The sequence below is a fragment of the Ranitomeya imitator genome, chromosome 5, assembly GCF_032444005.1.
Source record: "Ranitomeya imitator isolate aRanImi1 chromosome 5, aRanImi1.pri, whole genome shotgun sequence".
NCBI classification, from domain to species: domain Eukaryota; kingdom Metazoa; phylum Chordata; class Amphibia; order Anura; family Dendrobatidae; genus Ranitomeya; species Ranitomeya imitator.
The window spans coordinates 13,323,807-13,342,782 of NC_091286.1; the positions used below are offsets into that span (position 1 = coordinate 13,323,807).

The 18,976-nt window shown below is 49.3% G+C and overlaps 1 protein-coding gene across 5 annotated transcripts in view; it reads left to right on the forward strand.

Annotated features, from left to right (window-relative positions):
* Positions 1-18,976, forward strand: part of DAAM2 (dishevelled associated activator of morphogenesis 2) — a 249,283-nt gene that overhangs the window by 44,512 nt on the left and 185,795 nt on the right. For all 5 annotated transcript variants that reach the window (XM_069768319.1, XM_069768322.1, XM_069768318.1 and 2 more), the window contains exon 2: positions 16,588-16,790. In XM_069768319.1, the coding sequence (XP_069624420.1) occupies positions 16,614-16,790 (177 nt within the window). In that variant the 5' untranslated portion in view covers positions 16,588-16,613. The remainder of the gene's footprint in view (positions 1-16,587; positions 16,791-18,976) is intronic.

Here is an 18,976-nt window from a genome sequence, read left to right on the forward strand (position 1 = left end):
CTCTGTATCTAATCCTATCCTGTGTGATACTGACTGCTGAGCCGTGTATCTAATCCTCTACTGTGTGATACTGTCTGCTGAGCTGTATCTAATCCTCTCCTGTGTGATACTGACTGCTGAGCCGTGTATCTAATCCTCTCCTGTGTGATACTGACTGCTGAGCCGTGTATCTAATCCTCTCCTGTGTGATACTGTCTGCTGAGCTGTATCTAATCCTCTCCTGTGTGATACTGACTGCTGAGCCGTGTATCTAATCCTCTCCTGTGTGATACTGTCTGCTGAGCCGTGTATCTAATCCTATCCTGTGTGATACTGACTCCTGAGCTCTGTATCTAATCCTATCCTGTGATACTGACTGCTGAGCCGTGTATCTAATCCTCTACTGTGTGATACTGTCTGCTGAGCCATGTATCTAATCCTCTCCTGTGTGATACTGACTGCTGAGCCGTGTATCTAATCCTCTCCTGTGTGATACTGACTGCTGAGCCGTGTATCTAATCTTATCCTGTGTGATACTGACTGCTGAGCTCTGTATCTAATCCTCTACTGTGTGATACTGTCTGCTGAGCTGTGTATCTAATCCTCTCCTGTGTGATACTGACTGCTGAGCCGTGTATCTAATCCTCTCCTGTGTGATACTGACTGCTGAGCCGTGTATCTAATCCTCTCCTGTGTGATACTGACTGCTGAGCCGTGTATCTAATCTTATCCTGTGTGATACTGACTGCTAAGCTCTGTATCTAATCTTATCCTGTGTGATACTGACTGCTGAGCTGTGTATCTAATCCCATCCTGTGTGATACTGACTGCTGAGCCGTGTATCTAATCCTCTCCTGTGTGATACTGACTGCTGAGCCGTGTATCTAATCCTCTCCTGTGTGATACTGACTGCTGAGCCGTGTATCTAATCCTCTCCTGTGTGATACTGACTGCTGAGCCGTGTATCTAATCCTCTCCTGTGTGATACTGACTGCTGAGCCGTGTATCTAATCTTATCCTGTGTGATACTGACTGCTAAGCTCTGTATCTAATCTTATCCTGTGTGATACTGACTGCTGAGCTGTGTATCTAATCCTCTCCTGTGTGATACTGACTGCTGAGCCGTGTATCTAATCCTCTCCTGTGTGATACTGACTGCTGAGCCGTGTATCTAATCCTCTCCTGTGTGATACTGACTGCTGAGCCGTGTATCTAATCCTCTCCTGTGTGATACTGACTGCTGAGCCGTGTATCTAATCCTCTCCTGTGTGATACTGACTGCTGAGCCGTGTATCTAATCCTCTCCTGTGTGATACTGTCTGCTGAGCCGTGTATCTAATCCTATCCTGTGTGATACTGACTGCTGAGCTCTGTATCTAATCCTATCCTGTGTGATACTGACTGCTGAGCCGTGTATCTAATCCTCTACTGTGTGATACTGTCTGCTGAGCTGTATCTAATCCTCTCCTGTGTGATACTGACTGCTGAGCCGTGTATCTAATCCTCTCCTGTGTGATACTGACTGCTGAGCCGTGTATCTAATCCTCTCCTGGGTGATACTGTCTGCTGAGCTGTATCTAATCCTCTCCTGTGTGATACTGACTGCTGAGCCGTGTATCTAATCCTCTCCTGTGTGATACTGTCTGCTGAGCCGTGTATCTAATCCTCTCCTGTGTGATACTGACTGCTGAGCCGTGTATCTAATCTTATCCTGTGTGATACTGACTGCTAAGCTCTGTATCTAATCTTATCCTGTGTGATACTGACTGCTGAGCCGTGTATCTAATCCTCTCCTGTGTGATACTGACTGCTGAGCTCTGTATCTAATCCTCTCCTGTGTGATACTGACTGCTGAGCTCTGTATCTAATCCTCTCCTGTGTGATACTGACTGCTGAGCCATGTATCTAATCCTCTCCTGTGTGATACTGACTGCTGAGCCGTGTATCTAATCCTCTCCTGTGTGATACTGACTGCTGAGCCGTGTATCTAATCCTCTCCTGTGTGATACTGACTGCTGAGCCGTGTATCTAATCCTCTCCTGTGTGATACTGACTGCTGAGCCGTGTATCTAATCCTCTCCTGTGTGATACTGACTGCTGAGCCGTGTATCTAATCCTCTCCTGTGTGATACTGACTGCTGAGCCGTGTATCTAATCCTCTCCTGTGTGATACTGACTGCTGAGCCGTGTATCTAATCCTCTCCTGTGTGATACTGTCTGCTGAGCCGTGTATCTAATCCTATCCTGTGTGATACTGACTGCTGAGCTCTGTATCTAATCCTATCCTGTGTGATACTGACTGCTGAGCCGTGTATCTAATCCTCTACTGTGTGATACTGTCTGCTGAGCTGTATCTAATCCTCTCCTGTGTGATACTGACTGCTGAGCCGTGTATCTAATCCTCTCCTGTGTGATACTGACTGCTGAGCCGTGTATCTAATCCTCTCCTGTGTGATACTGTCTGCTGAGCTGTATCTAATCCTCTCCTGTGTGATACTGACTGCTGAGCCGTGTATCTAATCCTCTCCTGTGTGATACTGACTGCTGAGCCGTGTATCTAATCCTCTCCTGTGTGATACTGACTGCTGAGCCGTGTATCTAATCCTCTCCTGTGTGATACTGTCTGCTGAGCCGTGTATCTAATCCTATCCTGTGTGATACTGACTGCTGAGCTCTGTATCTAATCCTATCCTGTGTGATACTGACTGCTGAGCCGTGTATCTAATCCTCTACTGTGTGATACTGTCTGCTGAGCTGTATCTAATCCTCTCCTGTGTGATACTGACTGCTGAGCCGTGTATCTAATCCTCTCCTGTGTGATACTGACTGCTGAGCCGTGTATCTAATCCTCTCCTGTGTGATACTGTCTGCTGAGCCGTGTATCTAATCCTATCCTGTGTGATACTGACTCCTGAGCTCTGTATCTAATCCTATCCTGTGATACTGACTGCTGAGCCGTGTATCTAATCCTCTACTGTGTGATACTGTCTGCTGAGCCATGTATCTAATCCTCTCCTGTGTGATACTGACTGCTGAGCCGTGTATCTAATCTTATCCTGTGTGATACTGTCTGCTGAGCCGTGTATCTAATCCTCTCCTGTGTGATACTGTCTGCTGAGCTCTGTATCTAATCCTCTCCTGTGTGATACTGTCTGCTGAGCCGTGTATCTAATCCTCTCCTGTGTGATACTGACTGCTGAGCCGTGTATCTAATCTTATCCTGTGTGATACTGTCTGCTGAGCCGTGTATCTAATCCTCTCCTGTGTGATACTGACTGCTGAGCTCTGTATCTAATCCTCTCCTGTGTGATACTGTCTGCGGAGCTGTGTATCTAATCCTTTCCTGTGTGATACTGTCTGCTGAGCTGTGTATCTAATCCTTTCCTGTGTGATACTGTCTGCGGAGCTGTGTATCTAATCCTTTCCTGTGTGATACTGACTGCTGAGCCGTGTATCTAATCCTCTCCTGTGTGATACTGCCTGCTCGGCCGTGTATCTAATCCTATCCTTTATGATACTGTCTGCTGAGCTGTGTATCTAATCTCCTGTGTGATACTGTCTGCTGGGCTGTGTATCTAATCCCATTCTGTGTGATACTGTCTGCTGAGCTGTGTATCTAATCTCATCCTGTGTAATACTGTTTGCTGAGCCGTGTATCTAATCCTCTCCTGTGTGGTACTCTCTGCTGAGCCGTGTATCTAATCCTCTCCTGTGTGGTAATCTCTGCTGAGCTATGTATCTAATCCTCTCCTGTGTGGTACTCTCTGCTGAGCTATGTATCTAATCCTCTCCTGTGTGGTACTCTCTGCTGAGCTTCTGTATCTCAGCTGAAGCTGAGCCATATCACGCAGGCTTCCTCTGGGGTTCGGGGCGATCAGTCGCTTTTGCACCTGATGTTTCGCGGTTTTCCGGTTGCGGTGATAAATCCGAAGCTCAGGACAGATGTAAACATTAGATATTGCTTGGCTACAGTGTGGATACAATGTATCTGAGGCCCAGATGGGTAATTGCTGCTGAGGTGATAAATCAGGACATTAATTCCTCTATAATATTCTCCCGCGAGCCCCATAAATCGCGTCCCCCCATATGGCTTTCGGCCCAGCAGCCTAGAACAACATCATGTATGGGGGGCACAATCACAGAGCTACAAGTATGGGGGGCACAGTCACAGAGCTACAAGTATGGGGGGCACAGTCACAGAGCTACAAGTATGGGGGGCACAGTCACAGAGCTACAAGTATGGGGGGCACAGTCACAGAGCTACAAGTATGGGGGGCACAGTCACAGAGCTACAAGTATGGGGGGCACAGTCACAGAGCTACAAGTATGGGGGGCACAGTCACAGAGCTACAAGTATGGGGGGCACAGTCACAGAGCTACAAGTATGGGGGGCACAGTCACAGAGCTACAAGTATGGGGGGCACAGTCACAGAGCTACAAGTATGGGGGGAACAGTCACAGAGCTACAAGTATGGGGGGCACAGTCACAGAGCTACAAGTATGGGGGGCACAGTCAGAGAGCTACATGTATGGGGGGCACAGTCACATAGCTACAAGTATGGGGGCACAGTCACATAGCTACAAGTATGGTGGCACAGTCAGAGAGCTACAAATATGGGGGGCACAGTCACAGAGCTACATGTATGGGGGGCACAGTCACAGAGCTACATGTATGGGGGGCACAGTCAGAGAGCTACAAGTATGGGGGCACAGTCAGAGAGCCACATGTATGGGGGGCACAGTCACAGAGCTACAATTATGGGGGGCACAGTCAGGGCTACAAGTATGGGGGGCACAGTCAGAGAGCTACATGTATGGGGGGCACAGTCACAGAGCTACAAGTATGGGGGGCACAGTCACATAGCTACAAGTATGGGGGGCACAGTCACAGAGCTACAAGTATGGGGGGCACAGTCACAGAGCTACAAGTATGGGGGGCACAGTCACAGAGCTACAAGTATGGGGGGCACAGTCACAGAGCTACAAGTATGGGGGGCACAGTCACAGAGCTACAAGTATGGGGGCCACAGTCACAGGGCTACAAGTATGGAGGGCACAGTCAGAGAGCTACATGTATGTGGGGCACAGTCACATAGCTACAAGTATGGGGGGCACAGTCACAGAGCTACATGTATGGGGGGCACAGTCACAGAGCTACATGTATGGGGGGCACAGTCACATAGCTACAAGTATGGGTGGCACAGTCAGAGCTACAAATATGGGGGGCACAGTCACAGAGCTACATGTATGGGGGGCACAGTCAGAGCTACATGTATGGGGGGCACAGTCAGAGAGCTACAAGTATGGGGGCACAGTCAGAGAGCTACATGTGTGGGGGGCACAGTCACAGAGCTACAAGTATGGGGGGCACAGTCACAGGGCTACAAGTATGGGGGGCACAGTCACATAGCTACAAGTATGGGGGGCACGGTCACAGAGCTACATATATGGGGGGCACAGTCACAGAGCTACAAGTATGGGGGGCACAGTCACAGAGCTGTATGTACAGGGGCACAGTCACAGAGCTGTATGTACGGGGGGCACAGTCACAGAGCTGTATGTACAGGGGCACAGTCACAGAGCTGTATGTACGGGGGGCACAGTCACAGAGCTGTATGTACAGGGGCACAGTCACAGAGCTGTATGTACGGGGGGCACAGTCACAGAGCTGTATGTACGGGGGCACAGTCACAGAGCTGTATGTACAGGGGCACAGTCACAGAGCTGTATGTACGGGGGGCACAGTCACAGAGCTGTATGTATGGGGGGCACAGTCACAGAGCTGTATGTACGGGGGGCACAGTCACAGAGCTGTATGTACGGGGGGCACAGTCACAGAGCTGTATGTACAGGGGCACAGTCACAGAGCTGTATGTACGGGGGGCACAGTCACAGAGCTGTATGTACGGGGGGCACAGTCACAGAGCTGTATGTACAGGGGCACAGTCACAGAGCTGTATGTACGGGGGGCACAGTCACAGAGCTGTATGTACAGGGGGCACAGTCACAGAGCTGTATGTACGGGGGGCACAGTCACAGAGCTGTATGTACAGGGGCACAGTCACAGAGCTGTATGTACGGGGGGCACAGTCACAGAGCTGTATGTACAGGGGCACAGTCACAGAGCTGTATGTACGGGGGGCACAGTCACAGAGCTGTATGTACGGGGGCACAGTCACAGAGCTGTATGTACAGGGGCACAGTCACAGAGCTGTATGTACGGGGGGCACAGTCACAGAGCTGTATGTATGGGGGGCACAGTCACAGAGCTGTATGTACGGGGGGCACAGTCACAGAGCTGTATGTATGGGGGGCACAGTCACAGAGCTGTATGTACGGGGGGCACAGTCACAGAGCTGTATGTACGGGGGGCACAGTCACAGAGCTGTATGTACGGGGGGCACAGTCACAGAGCTGTATGTACGGGGGGCACAGTCACAGAGCTGTATGTACAGGGGCACAGTCACAGAGCTGTATGTACGGGGGGCACAGTCACAGAGCTGTATGTACAGGGGCACAGTCACAGAGCTGTATGTACAGGGGCACAGTCACAGAGCTGTATGTAAGGGGGGCACAGTCACAGAGCTGTATGTACAGGGGCACAGTCACAGAGCTGTATGTACGGGGGGCACAGTCACAGAGCTGTATGTACGGGGGGCACAGTCACAGAGCTGTATGTAAGGGGGGCACAGTCACAGAGCTGTATGTACAGGGGCACAGTCACAGAGCTGTATGTACAGGGGCACAGTCACAGAGCTGTATGTACAGGGGCACAGTCACAGAGCTGTATGTACAGGGGCACAGTCACAGAGCTGTATGTACGGGGGGCACAGTCACAGAGCTGTATGTACGGGGGGCACAGTCACAGAGCTGTATGTACGGGGGGCACAGTCACAGAGCTGTATGTACAGGGGCACAGTCACAGAGCTGTATGTACGGGGGGCACAGTCACAGAGCTGTATGTATGGGGGGCACAGTCACAGAGCTGTATGTACGGGGGGCACAGTCACAGAGCTGTATGTATGGGGGGCACAGTCACAGAGCTGTATGTACGGGGGGCACAGTCACAGAGCTGTATGTACGGGGGGCACAGTCACAGAGCTGTATGTACGGGGGGCACAGTCACAGAGCTGTATGTACGGGGGGCACAGTCACAGAGCTGTATGTACGGGGGGCACAGTCACAGAGCTGTATGTACGGGGGGCACAGTCACAGAGCTGTATGTATGGGGGGCACAGTCACAGAGCTGTATGTACGGGGGGCACAGTCACAGAGCTGTATGTACAGGGGCACAGTCACAGAGCTGTATGTATGGGGGGCACAGTCAGAGTCTGTATGTACAGGGGCACAGTCACAGAGCTGTATGTACGGGGGGCACAGTCACAGAGCTGTATGTATGGGGGGCACAGTCACAGAGCTGTATGTACAGGGGCACAGTCACAGAGCTGTATGTATGGGGGGCACAGTCAGAGTCTGTGCTGTGTGGACAGGGAGTCTCTGGTATAGCAAGTATGGTTTCTCATATCCACATCCATAGCTCCAAAACAGGTGACTGCTGTAGGTTCGAGTTTGTAAGGTGACATCATATATCTCATCCAGTGCGTGTCCCATAGCTGCAGGGAAGTTTGACTTTTACTTATAGAACCCTGGAGGTGACAGAATCTATAAAATACCCCAAATCAGCAGTTGGGAGAACATTGATGAGATTTGCGTAAAAACAAAACAAAACTGGACAATCTGTAATTTCAGGAAATAATCTTTGAATAATTTTTTTTTTTTCCACCTTTAACCACTGTCCCATAGTTGCCATAGACATCAATGCAGCAGCGCCCGCAGGTAAAACTTTGCAACGTTTCAATGACTAATGTGTTGCTACTTTGAAACTGAGCGTCCTGTAGAAATATGAGAATGACTGTGATAATTGCTGGACGGAGTATTATTACTCGTTAATGTTTGGGGGAGATGCGCTTTGTCCCTTTAAGTTCTCCCCAGGTCTAGGCTCAGTGTTTGCTCCTGTGATGTCAGTGATGGAAGCTTTATCTCACGGATACATTTCGTCTTGTATGGAGGATTTCAGCGTTCCTTCACCCCTTCATATCCTGCAGAGTATTTCCCATGAATCGGCCGCTGGTGCGGAGCGAGCGTTATTGAAATGTATGAGCTGAATAAATGATTGTTCTTGGAGGGACGCGTGGTCTTACCTCATGTAAGCGCTGCTGTCATAGGGGAATTACACCGTGCAATTAACCCCTTCAGGCTAGAAGCCTACCGCCGCCATGTCAGGTCATAGGCCTCATCCTGTTTCATGGAAGGTGTCGGTGGCGGCAATGAAAGTCCCACAAGGCTGAAATCTGAAAAGATCCTTTGTTTAGATGTAGATTTCCTTTTACAGAATTTACAGTAGAGAAGAAGTAACAATGTATTTGTTTTTGTTGGAAAGACGTATATAAAAAATGGTTCCATCCACAAAATCTTTGCATTGTCTGTGTGCCACACTAAGCATGGAGAACAGAAAGAGGAGACGAGAACGGTCCGAGGACCTGAGAACCAAAATTGTTGAAAAACATCAACAATCTCGAGGTTACAAGTCGATCTCCAGGGCTGTGGGATGAGATAATGTAATTTTGGATTGTGTGCTGCGGGCCGGATCAGCCGGGTAAGAAATATCTGATGACTCAGTGAGAATAAAGCATCAGTCGCTCAGGACTGAAGGGAAAGGAGACGGGCGAGATCCAGGTGAGGTGAGGTCACTGAGCTCACAGTCTGCACAGAATGCTACAGTTACTTATCCTCAGTTACATGGACGGCCCAATTTGTCATTTGTGTTTTATTTGTATGTTCCTATTATTTTTTGGCGTGTGGTATTCACAGATGCCTTGTCTGCCAAATTCTTTAAAATGGCAAGTGGGACATGACTTTAAGGCAAACAGTTGAATGATCCACTAAATTGTCAGAAAATGTATTTATTTTTAGAGGAGATACAGCTGCCTGTGGATGTGAGTCTCTTCCTTTTGGAGGAGATATAGCTGCCTGTGGATGTGAGTCTCTTCCTTTTGGAGGAGATACAGCTGCCTGTGGATGTGAGTCTCTTCATTTTGGAGGAGATACAGCTGCACGTGGATGTGAGTCTCTTCATTTTGGAGGAGATACAGCTGCCTGTGGATGTGAGTCTCTTCCTTTTGGAGGAGATACAGCTGCCTGTGGATGTGAGTCTCTTCCTTTTGGAGGAGATACAGCTGCCTGTGGATGTGAGTCTCTTCATTTTGGAGGAGATACAGCTGCCTGTGGACGTGAGTCTCTTCCTTTTGGAGGAGATACAGCTGCCTGTGGATGTGAGTCTCTTCCTTTTGGAGGGGATACAGCTGTCTGTGGATGTGAGTCTCTTCCTTTTGGAGGAGATACAGCTGCCTGTGGATGTGAGTCTCTTCCTTTTGGAGGAGATACAGCTGCCTGAGGATGTGAGTCTCTTCCTTTTGGAGGAGATACAGCTGCCTGAGGATGTGAGTCTCTTCCTTTTGGAGGAGATACAGCTGCCTGTGGATGTGAGTCTCTTCCTTTTGGAGGAGATACAGCTGCCTGTGGATGTGAGTCTCTTCCTTATGGAGGAGATACAGTTGTCTGTGGATGTGAGTCTCTTCCTTTTGGAGGAGATACAGCTGCCTGTGGATGTGAGTCTCTTCCTTTTGGAGGAGATACAGCTGCCTGTGGATGTGAGTCTCTTCCTTTTGGAGGAGATACAGCTGCCTGTGGATGTGAGTCTCTTCCTTTTGGAGGAGATACAGCTGCACGTGGATGTGAGTCTCTTCCTTTTGGAGGAGATACAGCTGCCTGTGGATGTGAGTCTCTTCATTTTGGAGGAAATACAGCTGTCTGTGGATGTGAGTCTCTTCCTTATGGAGGAGATACAGCTGCCTGTGGATGTGAGTCTCTTCCTTTTGGAGGAGATACAGCTGCCTGAGGATGTGAGTCTCTTCCTTTTGGAGGAGATACAGCTGCCTGTGGATGTGAGTCTCTTCCTTTTGAAGGGGATACAGCTGCCTGTGGATGTGAGTCTCTTCATTTTGGAGGAGATACAGTTGTCTGTGGATGTGAGTCTCTTCCTTATGGAGGAGATACAGCTGCCTGTGGATGTGAGTCTCTTCATTTTGGAGGAGATATAGCTGCCTGAGGATGTGAGTCTCTTCATTTTGGAGGAGATACAGTTGTCTGTGGATGTGAGTCTCTTCCTTATGGAGGAGATACAGCTGCCTGTGGATGTGAGTCTCTTCCTTTTGGAGGAGATTCAGCTGCCTGAGGATGTGAGTCTCTTCCTTTTGGAGGAGATATAGCTGCCTGTGGATGTGAGTCTCTTCCTTTTGGAGGAGATTCAGCTGCCTGTGGATGTGAGTCTCTTCCTTTTGGAGGAGATACAGCTGCCTGTGGATGTGAGTCTCTTCCTTTTGGAGGAGATACAGCTGCCTGTGGATGTGAGTCTCTTCCTTTTGGAGGAGATTCAGCTGCCTGTGGATGTGAGTCTCTTCCTTTTGGAGGAGATACAGCTGCCTGTGGATGTGAGTCTCTTCCTTTTGGAGGAGATACAGCTGCCTGTGGATGTGAGTCTCTTCCTTATGGAGGAGATACAGCTGCCTGTGGATGTGAGTCTCTTCCTTTTGGAGGAGATTCAGCTGCCTGTGGATGTGAGTCTCTTCCTTTTGGAGGAGATTCAGCTGCCTGTGGATGTGAGTCTCTTCCTTTTGGAGGAGATACAGCTGCCTGTGGATGTGAGTCTCTTCCTTATGGAGGAGATACAGCTGCCTGTGGATGTGAGTCTCTTCCTTTTGGAGGAGATACAGCTGCCTGTGGATGTGAGTCTCTTCCTTTTGGAGGAGATACAGCTGCCTGTGGATGTGAGTCTCTTCCTTTTGGAGGGGATACAGCTGCCTGTGGATGTGAGTCTCTTCCTTTTGGAGGAGATACAGCTGCCTGTGGATGTGAGTCTCTTCCTTATGGAGGAGATTCAGCTGCCTGTGGATGTGAGTCTCTTCCTTTTGGAGGAGATACAGCTGCCTGTGGATGTGAGTCTCTTCCTTTTGGAGGAGATACAGCTGCCTGTGAATGGTTGTGTCTTCCTTTTGGAGGAGATACAGCTGCCTGTGGATGTGAGTCTCTTCCTTTTGGAGGAGATACAGCTGCCTGTGGATGTGAGTCTCTTCCTTTTGGAGGAGATACAGCTGCTTGTGAATGGTTGTGTCTTCCTTTTGGAGGAGATACAGCTGCTTGTGGATGTGAGTCTCTTCCTTTTGGAGGAGATACAGCTGCCTGTGGATGTGAGTCTCTTCCTTTTGGAGGAGATACAGCTGCTTGTGAATGGTTGTGTCTTCCTTTTGGAGGAGATACAGCTGCCTGTGGATGTGAGTCTCTTCCTTTTGGAGGAGATACAGCTGCCTGTGGATGTGAGTCTCTTCCTTTTGGAGGAGATACAGCTGCACGTGGATGTGAGTCTCTTCCTTTTGTAGGAGATACAGCTGCACGTGGATGTGAGTCTCTTCCTTTTGGAGGGGATACAGCTGCCTGTGGATGTGAGTCTCTTCCTTTTGGAGGGGATACAGCTGCCTGTGGATGTGAGTCTCTTCTTGGAGGAGATACAGCTGCCTGTGGATGTGAGTCTCTTCCTTTTGGAGGAGATACAGCTGCCTGTGCATGTGAGTCTCTTCCTTTTGGAGGAGATACAGCTGCCTGTGGATGGTTGTGTCTTCCTTTTGGAGGAGATTCAGCTGCCTGTGGATGTGAGTCTCTTCCTTTTGGAGGAGATACAGCTGCCTGTGAATGGTTGTGTCTTCCTTTTGGAGGAGATTCAGCTGCCTGTGGATGTGAGTCTCTTCCTTTTGGAGGAGATACAGCTGCCTGTGGATGTGAGTCTCTTCCTTATGGAAGAGATACAGCTGCCTGTGGATGTGAGTCTCTTCCTTTTGGAGGAGATACAGCTGCCTGTGGATGTGAGTCTCTTCCTTTTGGAGGAGATACAGCTGCCTGTGGATGTGAGTCTCTTCCTTTTGGAGGAGATACAGCTGCCTGTGAATGGTTGTGTCTTCCTTTTGGAGGAGATACAGCTGCCTGTGGATGTGAGTCTCTTCCTTTTGGAGGAGATACAGCTGCCTGTGGATGTGAGTCTCTTCCTTTTGAAGGGGATACAGTTGTCTGTGGATGTGAGTCTCTTCCTTTTGGAGGAGATACAGCTGCCTGTGGATGTGAGTCTCTTCTTGGAGGAGATACAGCTGCCTGTGGATGTGAGTCTCTTCCTTTTGAAGGGGATACAGTTGTCTGTGGATGTGAGTCTCTTCCTTTTGGAGGAGATACAGCTGCCTGTGGATGTGAGTCTCTTCCTTTTGGAGGAGATACAGCTGTCTGTGGATGTGAGTCTCTTCCTTTTGGAGGAGATACAGCTGCCTGTGGATGTGAGTCTCTTCCTTTTGGAGGAGATACAGCTGCCTGTGGATGTGAGTCTCTTCCTTTTGGAGGAGATACAGCTGCCTGTGGATGTGAGTCTCTTCCTTTTGGAGGAGATACAGCTGCCTGTGGATGTGAGTCTCTTCCTTTTGGAGGAGATACAGCTGCCTGTGGATGTGAGTCTCTTCATATTAGAGGAGATACAGCTGTCTGTGGATCTGAGTCTCTTCCTTTTGGAGGAGATACAGATGCCTGTGGATGGATGTATCTTCTTTTTGGAAGAGTTTTTGCTTTGGCCTAATAGAACAAGCCTCAAGCATCATTGCCTTATAAGCCTCCTCCTTTAAGTGGCACTCTAGCGTCAGCTTCCTTTGTACTGGATAAGATCTAATTTGCATACCTTTTCCCAGGGAGCATTGCCCGGCCTGTATATCACCTTTCCTGTTGGGTGGTCTCCACCATCAGGAGCTGTACCCCCTTCTAAGATAGTAGCCATTGCATCACGAAACAAAGCCGCCTCCGCTCCTCCAGATTGTGTTAGGCCCCTGGTGCAGTGGGAGTTACATTAGTTGCTATATCATTACACGGATAGGTAATCGCATCGTTTATATCGCTTATCGACATGGAATAAATGGCGCTATATAAATGTATAATAATAGTAATTATGGACTTAGATCCATGTGATTCCAGCGATCCCTGGATTCACTGCGCTCTGTGAGTGATTGGTGATGCCTGCCGCAGATGGTTGTGGGCCGCAGATGGTTGTGGGCCGCACGTGGTTGTGGGCCCATTATGCTAAGCAGCCCTTTAAGAGATTGTGTAAATGTCAGACATGAATTCGGAGGCTGTTTACAGAAGGGAGCGAGGAAAATGTCACTGACATCCTCTCATCCCAACAAAGAAGCCGCAATTCTCTGCAGCTCTGGATTTAGCTACAGTTTCTACATCTACATGGAAAAGTTTCGATCTGAAGGTCCAAACGGACTGGAAACGCTGTGGATTCACGGCTGATTGGCGCAGCTAAAATCCACTGTGGAATTTAGCAGCAGGAATGTCGGTGGGAGACACATGGAGACTTTCCTGCCGTGGACTTGTGGTGGAATAATCTGCCACGTGTGAACTTGGCCCTAGGAAAGGTCATCAGTGTTCAGTCATTAAAATATCCCTCCAATTAGTGAAAATCTTTCTTCAGCTAATAATCTCACCGCTGAGGATTTGTTACAGTGTAAGAGCTGGGAGTCCGGACTGCTCATCTCAAGAATCCTTATATAAAGAGACACCAGCAATTAAAAAAAATAATAAATTACCTTACAGGAAAAACGCAAACATGACAAGTGCGATTTAAATATTGTAACAACTGATACGGAAAAAGTCTCTTCACATAAATGCTGATCTGCCGGGAGCGAAGATCACAGGAATGCGAGGAAATGAAGCTACAAGGTTTCCATGTAGTAACAGAGTCCAATTAAGTCAATCGAACTGTCAGAAAATATTCCCAGTGATTAAATCCTGCCGAGCAAGACAGCGCCGAGCCACGAAAGAAGACGCTTCACCTTCCATCCACATATCTCCGAAGAAAGCGCACACTGTGAAAAGAACTAATCATCCACTAATCATTATAGAGGAGCAGTATTATAGTAGTTATATTCCTGTACATAGGGGCAGTATTATAGTAGTTATATTCTTGTACATAGAGGCAGTATTATAGAAGTTATATTCTTGTACATTGGGGCAGTATTATAGTAGTTATATTCTTGTACATTGGGGCAGTATTATAGTAGTTATATTCCTGTACATTGGGGCAGTATTATAGTAGTTATATTCTTGTACATAGGAGCAGTATTATAGTAGTTATATTCTTGTACATAGGGGCAGTATTATAGTAGTTATATTCTTGTACATAGGAGCAGTATTATAGTAGTTATATTCTTGTACATAGGAGCAGTATTATAGTAGTTATATTCTTGTACATAGGAGCAGTATTATAGTAGTTATATTCTTGTACATAGGGGCAGTATTATAGTAGTTATATTCTTGTACATAGGGGCAGTATTATAGTAGTTATATTCTTGTACATAGGGGCAGTATTATAGTAGTTATATTCTTGTACATAGGGGCAGTATTATAGTAGTTATATTCTTGTACATAGGGGCAGTATTATAGTAGTTATATTCTTGTACATAGGGGCAGTATTATAGTAGTTATATTCTTGTACATAGGAGCAGTATTATAGTAGATATATTCTTGTACATAGGGGCAGTATTATAGTAGTTATATTCTTGTACATAGGGGCAGTATTATAGTAGTTATATTCTTGTACATAGTGGCAGTATTATAGTAGTTATATTCTTGTACATAGGAGCAGTATTATAGTAGTTATATTCTTGTACATAGGGGCAGTATTATAGTAGTTATATTCCTGTACATAGGAGCAGTATTATAGTAGTTATATTCCTGTACATAGGAGCAGTATTATAGTAGTTATATTCCTGTACATAGGAGCAGTATTATAGTAGTTATATTCTTGTACATAGGGGCAGTATTATAGTAGTTATATTCCTGTACATAGGAGCAGTATTATAGTAGTTATATTCTTGTACATAGGGGCAGTATTATAGCAGTTATATTCTTATACATATGGCCAGTATTATAGTAGTTATATTCTTGTACATAGGGGCAGTATTATAGTAGTTATATTCTTGTACATAGGAGCAGTATTATAGTAGTTATATTCTTGTACATAGGAGCAGTATTATAGTAGTTATATTCTTGTACATAGGGGCAGTATTATAGTAGTTATTTCTTACATATAGTAGCAGTGTAATAGCCGTTGTGTTATTATTATACTTCGGGGACACTATTATTGTAGGAAGCATTACTGTAGATATTTAGTTTCTTTGTCAGTTACAACAGCTGAATGGCCTCCAGTCTGTGAATAGCTCTGGGCTTTCTGCCAGCTTTTCTGTTACTTTGTATATAATGCTGCTACCTTGTTGCCATTTTGCACTGGACATTTAACTCTTGATGGTACAGTTATCACATCTCAGTATTTTTATTACTTGTCTTCTTGTTGAAGTTGGTAGAAAATTGTATTTTTAACTTGTTTATTTTTCCTGATGTTGGAAGAATCTTCATAGTTTTGATCATTTGCAGCTTTTTCTTGTCCTATTAATAGTCGTGCTTCTTCCTGTTGAGTTCAGCGGTCCTGCAGATTCTCTGCCTCGTTTTATGATAGCGCCGTTATTTTCCGCACATATTGTATGAATTACAGCTGCTGATCTGATGCCACATCAGAGGCGTTATACTGGGACCGCGGGAATCGGGGGACGGTGACTCCACACTGCCCCCTGTGTGTCAGGAGGTGAAGTGCTCGGCGCTCTGGGGCTCCTGATCGCTGCTGTCCTCTCTCATCTGAGATGTTTTGTGTTTGAATTATTGCATAGAAAGTATCACAGAATTACGCTGATCATTGATGTTATTACTGAACCCCGAGCGCCAAATCATTCCTAGCTGAATGTACGAAGAGCTCGGACCGGAGCGATTGATGGCGGCTAATATAAGAACTGACTGATGTCATGTCAGTGAATGTTTGCACCTATAGTATTGGATGGAGACAAGTGATATGAGGGGCCCCAATGATATGTGACTTTTCCTCCAGTTGCCTCCAGAGCTGCGTTCACAATTCTGCCCCATGATGTGGAGCTCTGCTGAGACGTGGTTTCCCGCTGGTATCACACCACTGTGCAGATCAGTCAGCCTTGTGCAATGGAGCTGGGACTGACAGAAGGACTTTGGAGGATCATATGCCGGCTCGGACTGGCCCATAGGGTAACGGGGCAATCCCCCGGTGGGCCCCAGTGCAGATCTGGACTCCCACCGCACTGTATGGGCAGCACTTGGCATAATTCACTTGATTCACTCTGTACAGGCAAAAAAGCAGCATCTCATCATTCATTTACCAAACTACCCAGTTTATTATTATATAGCGATGCAGGTACATTTTTGAACTGAGGGTCGTGTAATGAAATGTGCCCCCTCCCCCAATCTATGTTACTGGTGGGTCCTTGCCACCGCAGTCCGACACTGGTCCTATATAACACCACGATGGAGTATATATGTATGTACGGGCGGTTCTCGCTGGCTGAGGGTCTCACTTGTCTCCGTTATCTGTTTTCCCCGCAGATCATGATCAGCAGATAGCACCGTACATGACGACCATGGCTCTCCGCAAGAGGAGTCGTCACGCCTTGGGTTTCCTCTGCTGCTTTGGGAGCAGCGAACACCCGGAAATTAACCTGAAGGACAATAATCCGCTGCAGTTCCTGGAGTTCTCAGGGCCGATCCCGTCCCCGGAGGAGCTGAACGCCCGCTTCTCCGAGCTGGTGGTAAGTGGCTGAGGTTGTGTCTGGGGACCCGCGGTGAATGTGTGTGGCGCTATGGCAGCTAATGTTCCGCCATTTACACCAAGCTCCAGAGATGTTATTGTTCTAGAACAGGATCCAATCTGCAGCGAGGGGGTCACAGTCCGGCATGGCCGCGCCTCAGTGGGGGCGCAGGTTACTTGCTACAGGAGATGGTGACTGTGGTAAAAGTACACTTGATTTTATCGGCAGCACATGACGATGTGCTGCTGAGAAATGATGATTTAGACTGGCTGAATCGGGAAACACGGCTTCCTTGGACTGTGTAGAGAGGACTTTTCTGGGAATGCCGGTTCCCTAGCGGCCTGTTTATTAAGGCCTCATTCACACATCAGTTTTTCACATTTGTTTTTTTTTTCGCAGATAGCACTTGTCCCTATGACAGTCTATGGAGCTGTTCACATGTCAGATCCTTTCCCCGGAACGGGGAACAATAAGGGACATGTTTTCTGTTTGACATTTGTTTTCCAGCCCTTCCTTTCTCTCCATGGCGTCTCCTCCATGGCGGCTCCTCCGTGGCAGTGCACTCCCTGGTGGCTCCTCCGTGGCTGTGCACTCCCTGGTGGCTCCTCCGTGGCTGTGCACTCCCTGGTGGCTCCTCCGTGGCTGTGCGCTCCCTGGTGGCTCCTCCGTGGCTGTGTGCTCCCTGGCGGCTCCTCCATGGCAGTGTGCTTCCTGGTGGCTCCTCCGTGGCAGTGCCCTCCCTGGTGGCTCCTCCGTGGCTGTGCACTCCCTGGCGGCTCCTCCATGGCAGTGTGCTCCCTGGCGGCTCCTCCGTGGCAGTGCACTCCCTGGTGGCTCCTCCGTGGCAGTGCCCTCCCTGGCGGCTCCTCCATGGCAGTGTGCTTCCTGGTGGATCCTCCGTGGCAGTGCCCTCCCTGGCGGCTCCTCCATGGCAGTGTGCTTCCTGGTGGCTCCTCCGTGGCAGTGCACTCCCTGGCGGCTCCTCCATGGCAGTGCACTCCCTGGTGGCTCCTCCGTTGCAGTGCGCTCCATGGTGGCTCCTCCTTGGCAGTGTGCTCCCTGGTGGCTCCTCCGTGTCAGTGTGCTCCCTTGCGGCTCCTCCGTGGCAGTGCGCTCCCTGGTGGCTCCTCCGTGGTAGGGAACTCCCTGGCGGCTCCTCCATGGCAGTGTGCTCTCTGGTGGCTCCTCCGTGGCAGTGCGCTCCCTGGTGGCTCCTCCGTGGCAGTGCGCTCCCTGGTGGCTCCTCCGTGGCAGAGTGCTCCCTTGCGGCTCCTCCGTGGCAGTGTTGCTTCCTGGTGGCTCCTCCATGGCAGTGCGCTCCCTGGCGGCTTCTCCGTGGAAGTGCACTCCCTGGTGGCTCCTCACTGGCAGTGCGCTCCCTGGCGGCTCCTCCATGGCAGTGCGCTCCCTGGCGGCTTCTCCGTGGCAGTGCGCTCCCTGGTGGCTCCTCATTGGCAGTGCACTCCCTGGCAGCTCCTCCGTGGCAGTGCGCTCTCTGGCGGCTCCTCCGTGGCAGTGCGCTCCAGGGCGGCTCCTCATTGGCAATGTGCTCCCTGGCTGCTCCTCCGTGGCAGTACGCTCCCTGGCGGCTCCTCCGTGGCAGTGCACTCCCTGGCTGCTCCTCCGTGGCAGTGCGCTCCCTGGCGGCTTCTCGTTAGCAGTGCGCTCCCTGGCGGCTCCTCGTTGGCCCTGCACTCCCTGGTGGCTCCTCGTTGGTAGTGCACTCCCTAGCGGCTCCTCGTTGGCCCTGCGGTCCCTGGTGGCTCCTCGTTGGTAGTGCATTCCCTGGCGGCTCCTCGTTGGCCCTGCGCTCCCTGGTGGCTCCTCGTTGGTAGTGCGCTCCCTGGCGGCTCCTCTGTAGCAGTGCACTCCCTGGCTGCTCCTCCGTGGCAGTGCGCTCCCTGGCGGCTTCTCGTTGGCAGTGCGCTCCCTGGTGGCTCCTCGTTGGTAGAGCGCTCCCTGGCGGCTCCTCTGTAGCAGTGCACTCCCTGGCGGCTCCTCCATGGCAGTGCGCTCGGTGCCATCAGTGGATATTCCAGGGGTGGCTGCGGGGACCCCTCCCGTACATTGCTGACATGGCTGATCAATGCAGGGTGACGCTGCTCCTCGGCCCACAGCTGCTTTCAATGATCCCATTAATCTCCTGTTTGCGGTGTAATGGCGCTGAGCGCTGATTAATCACCGTG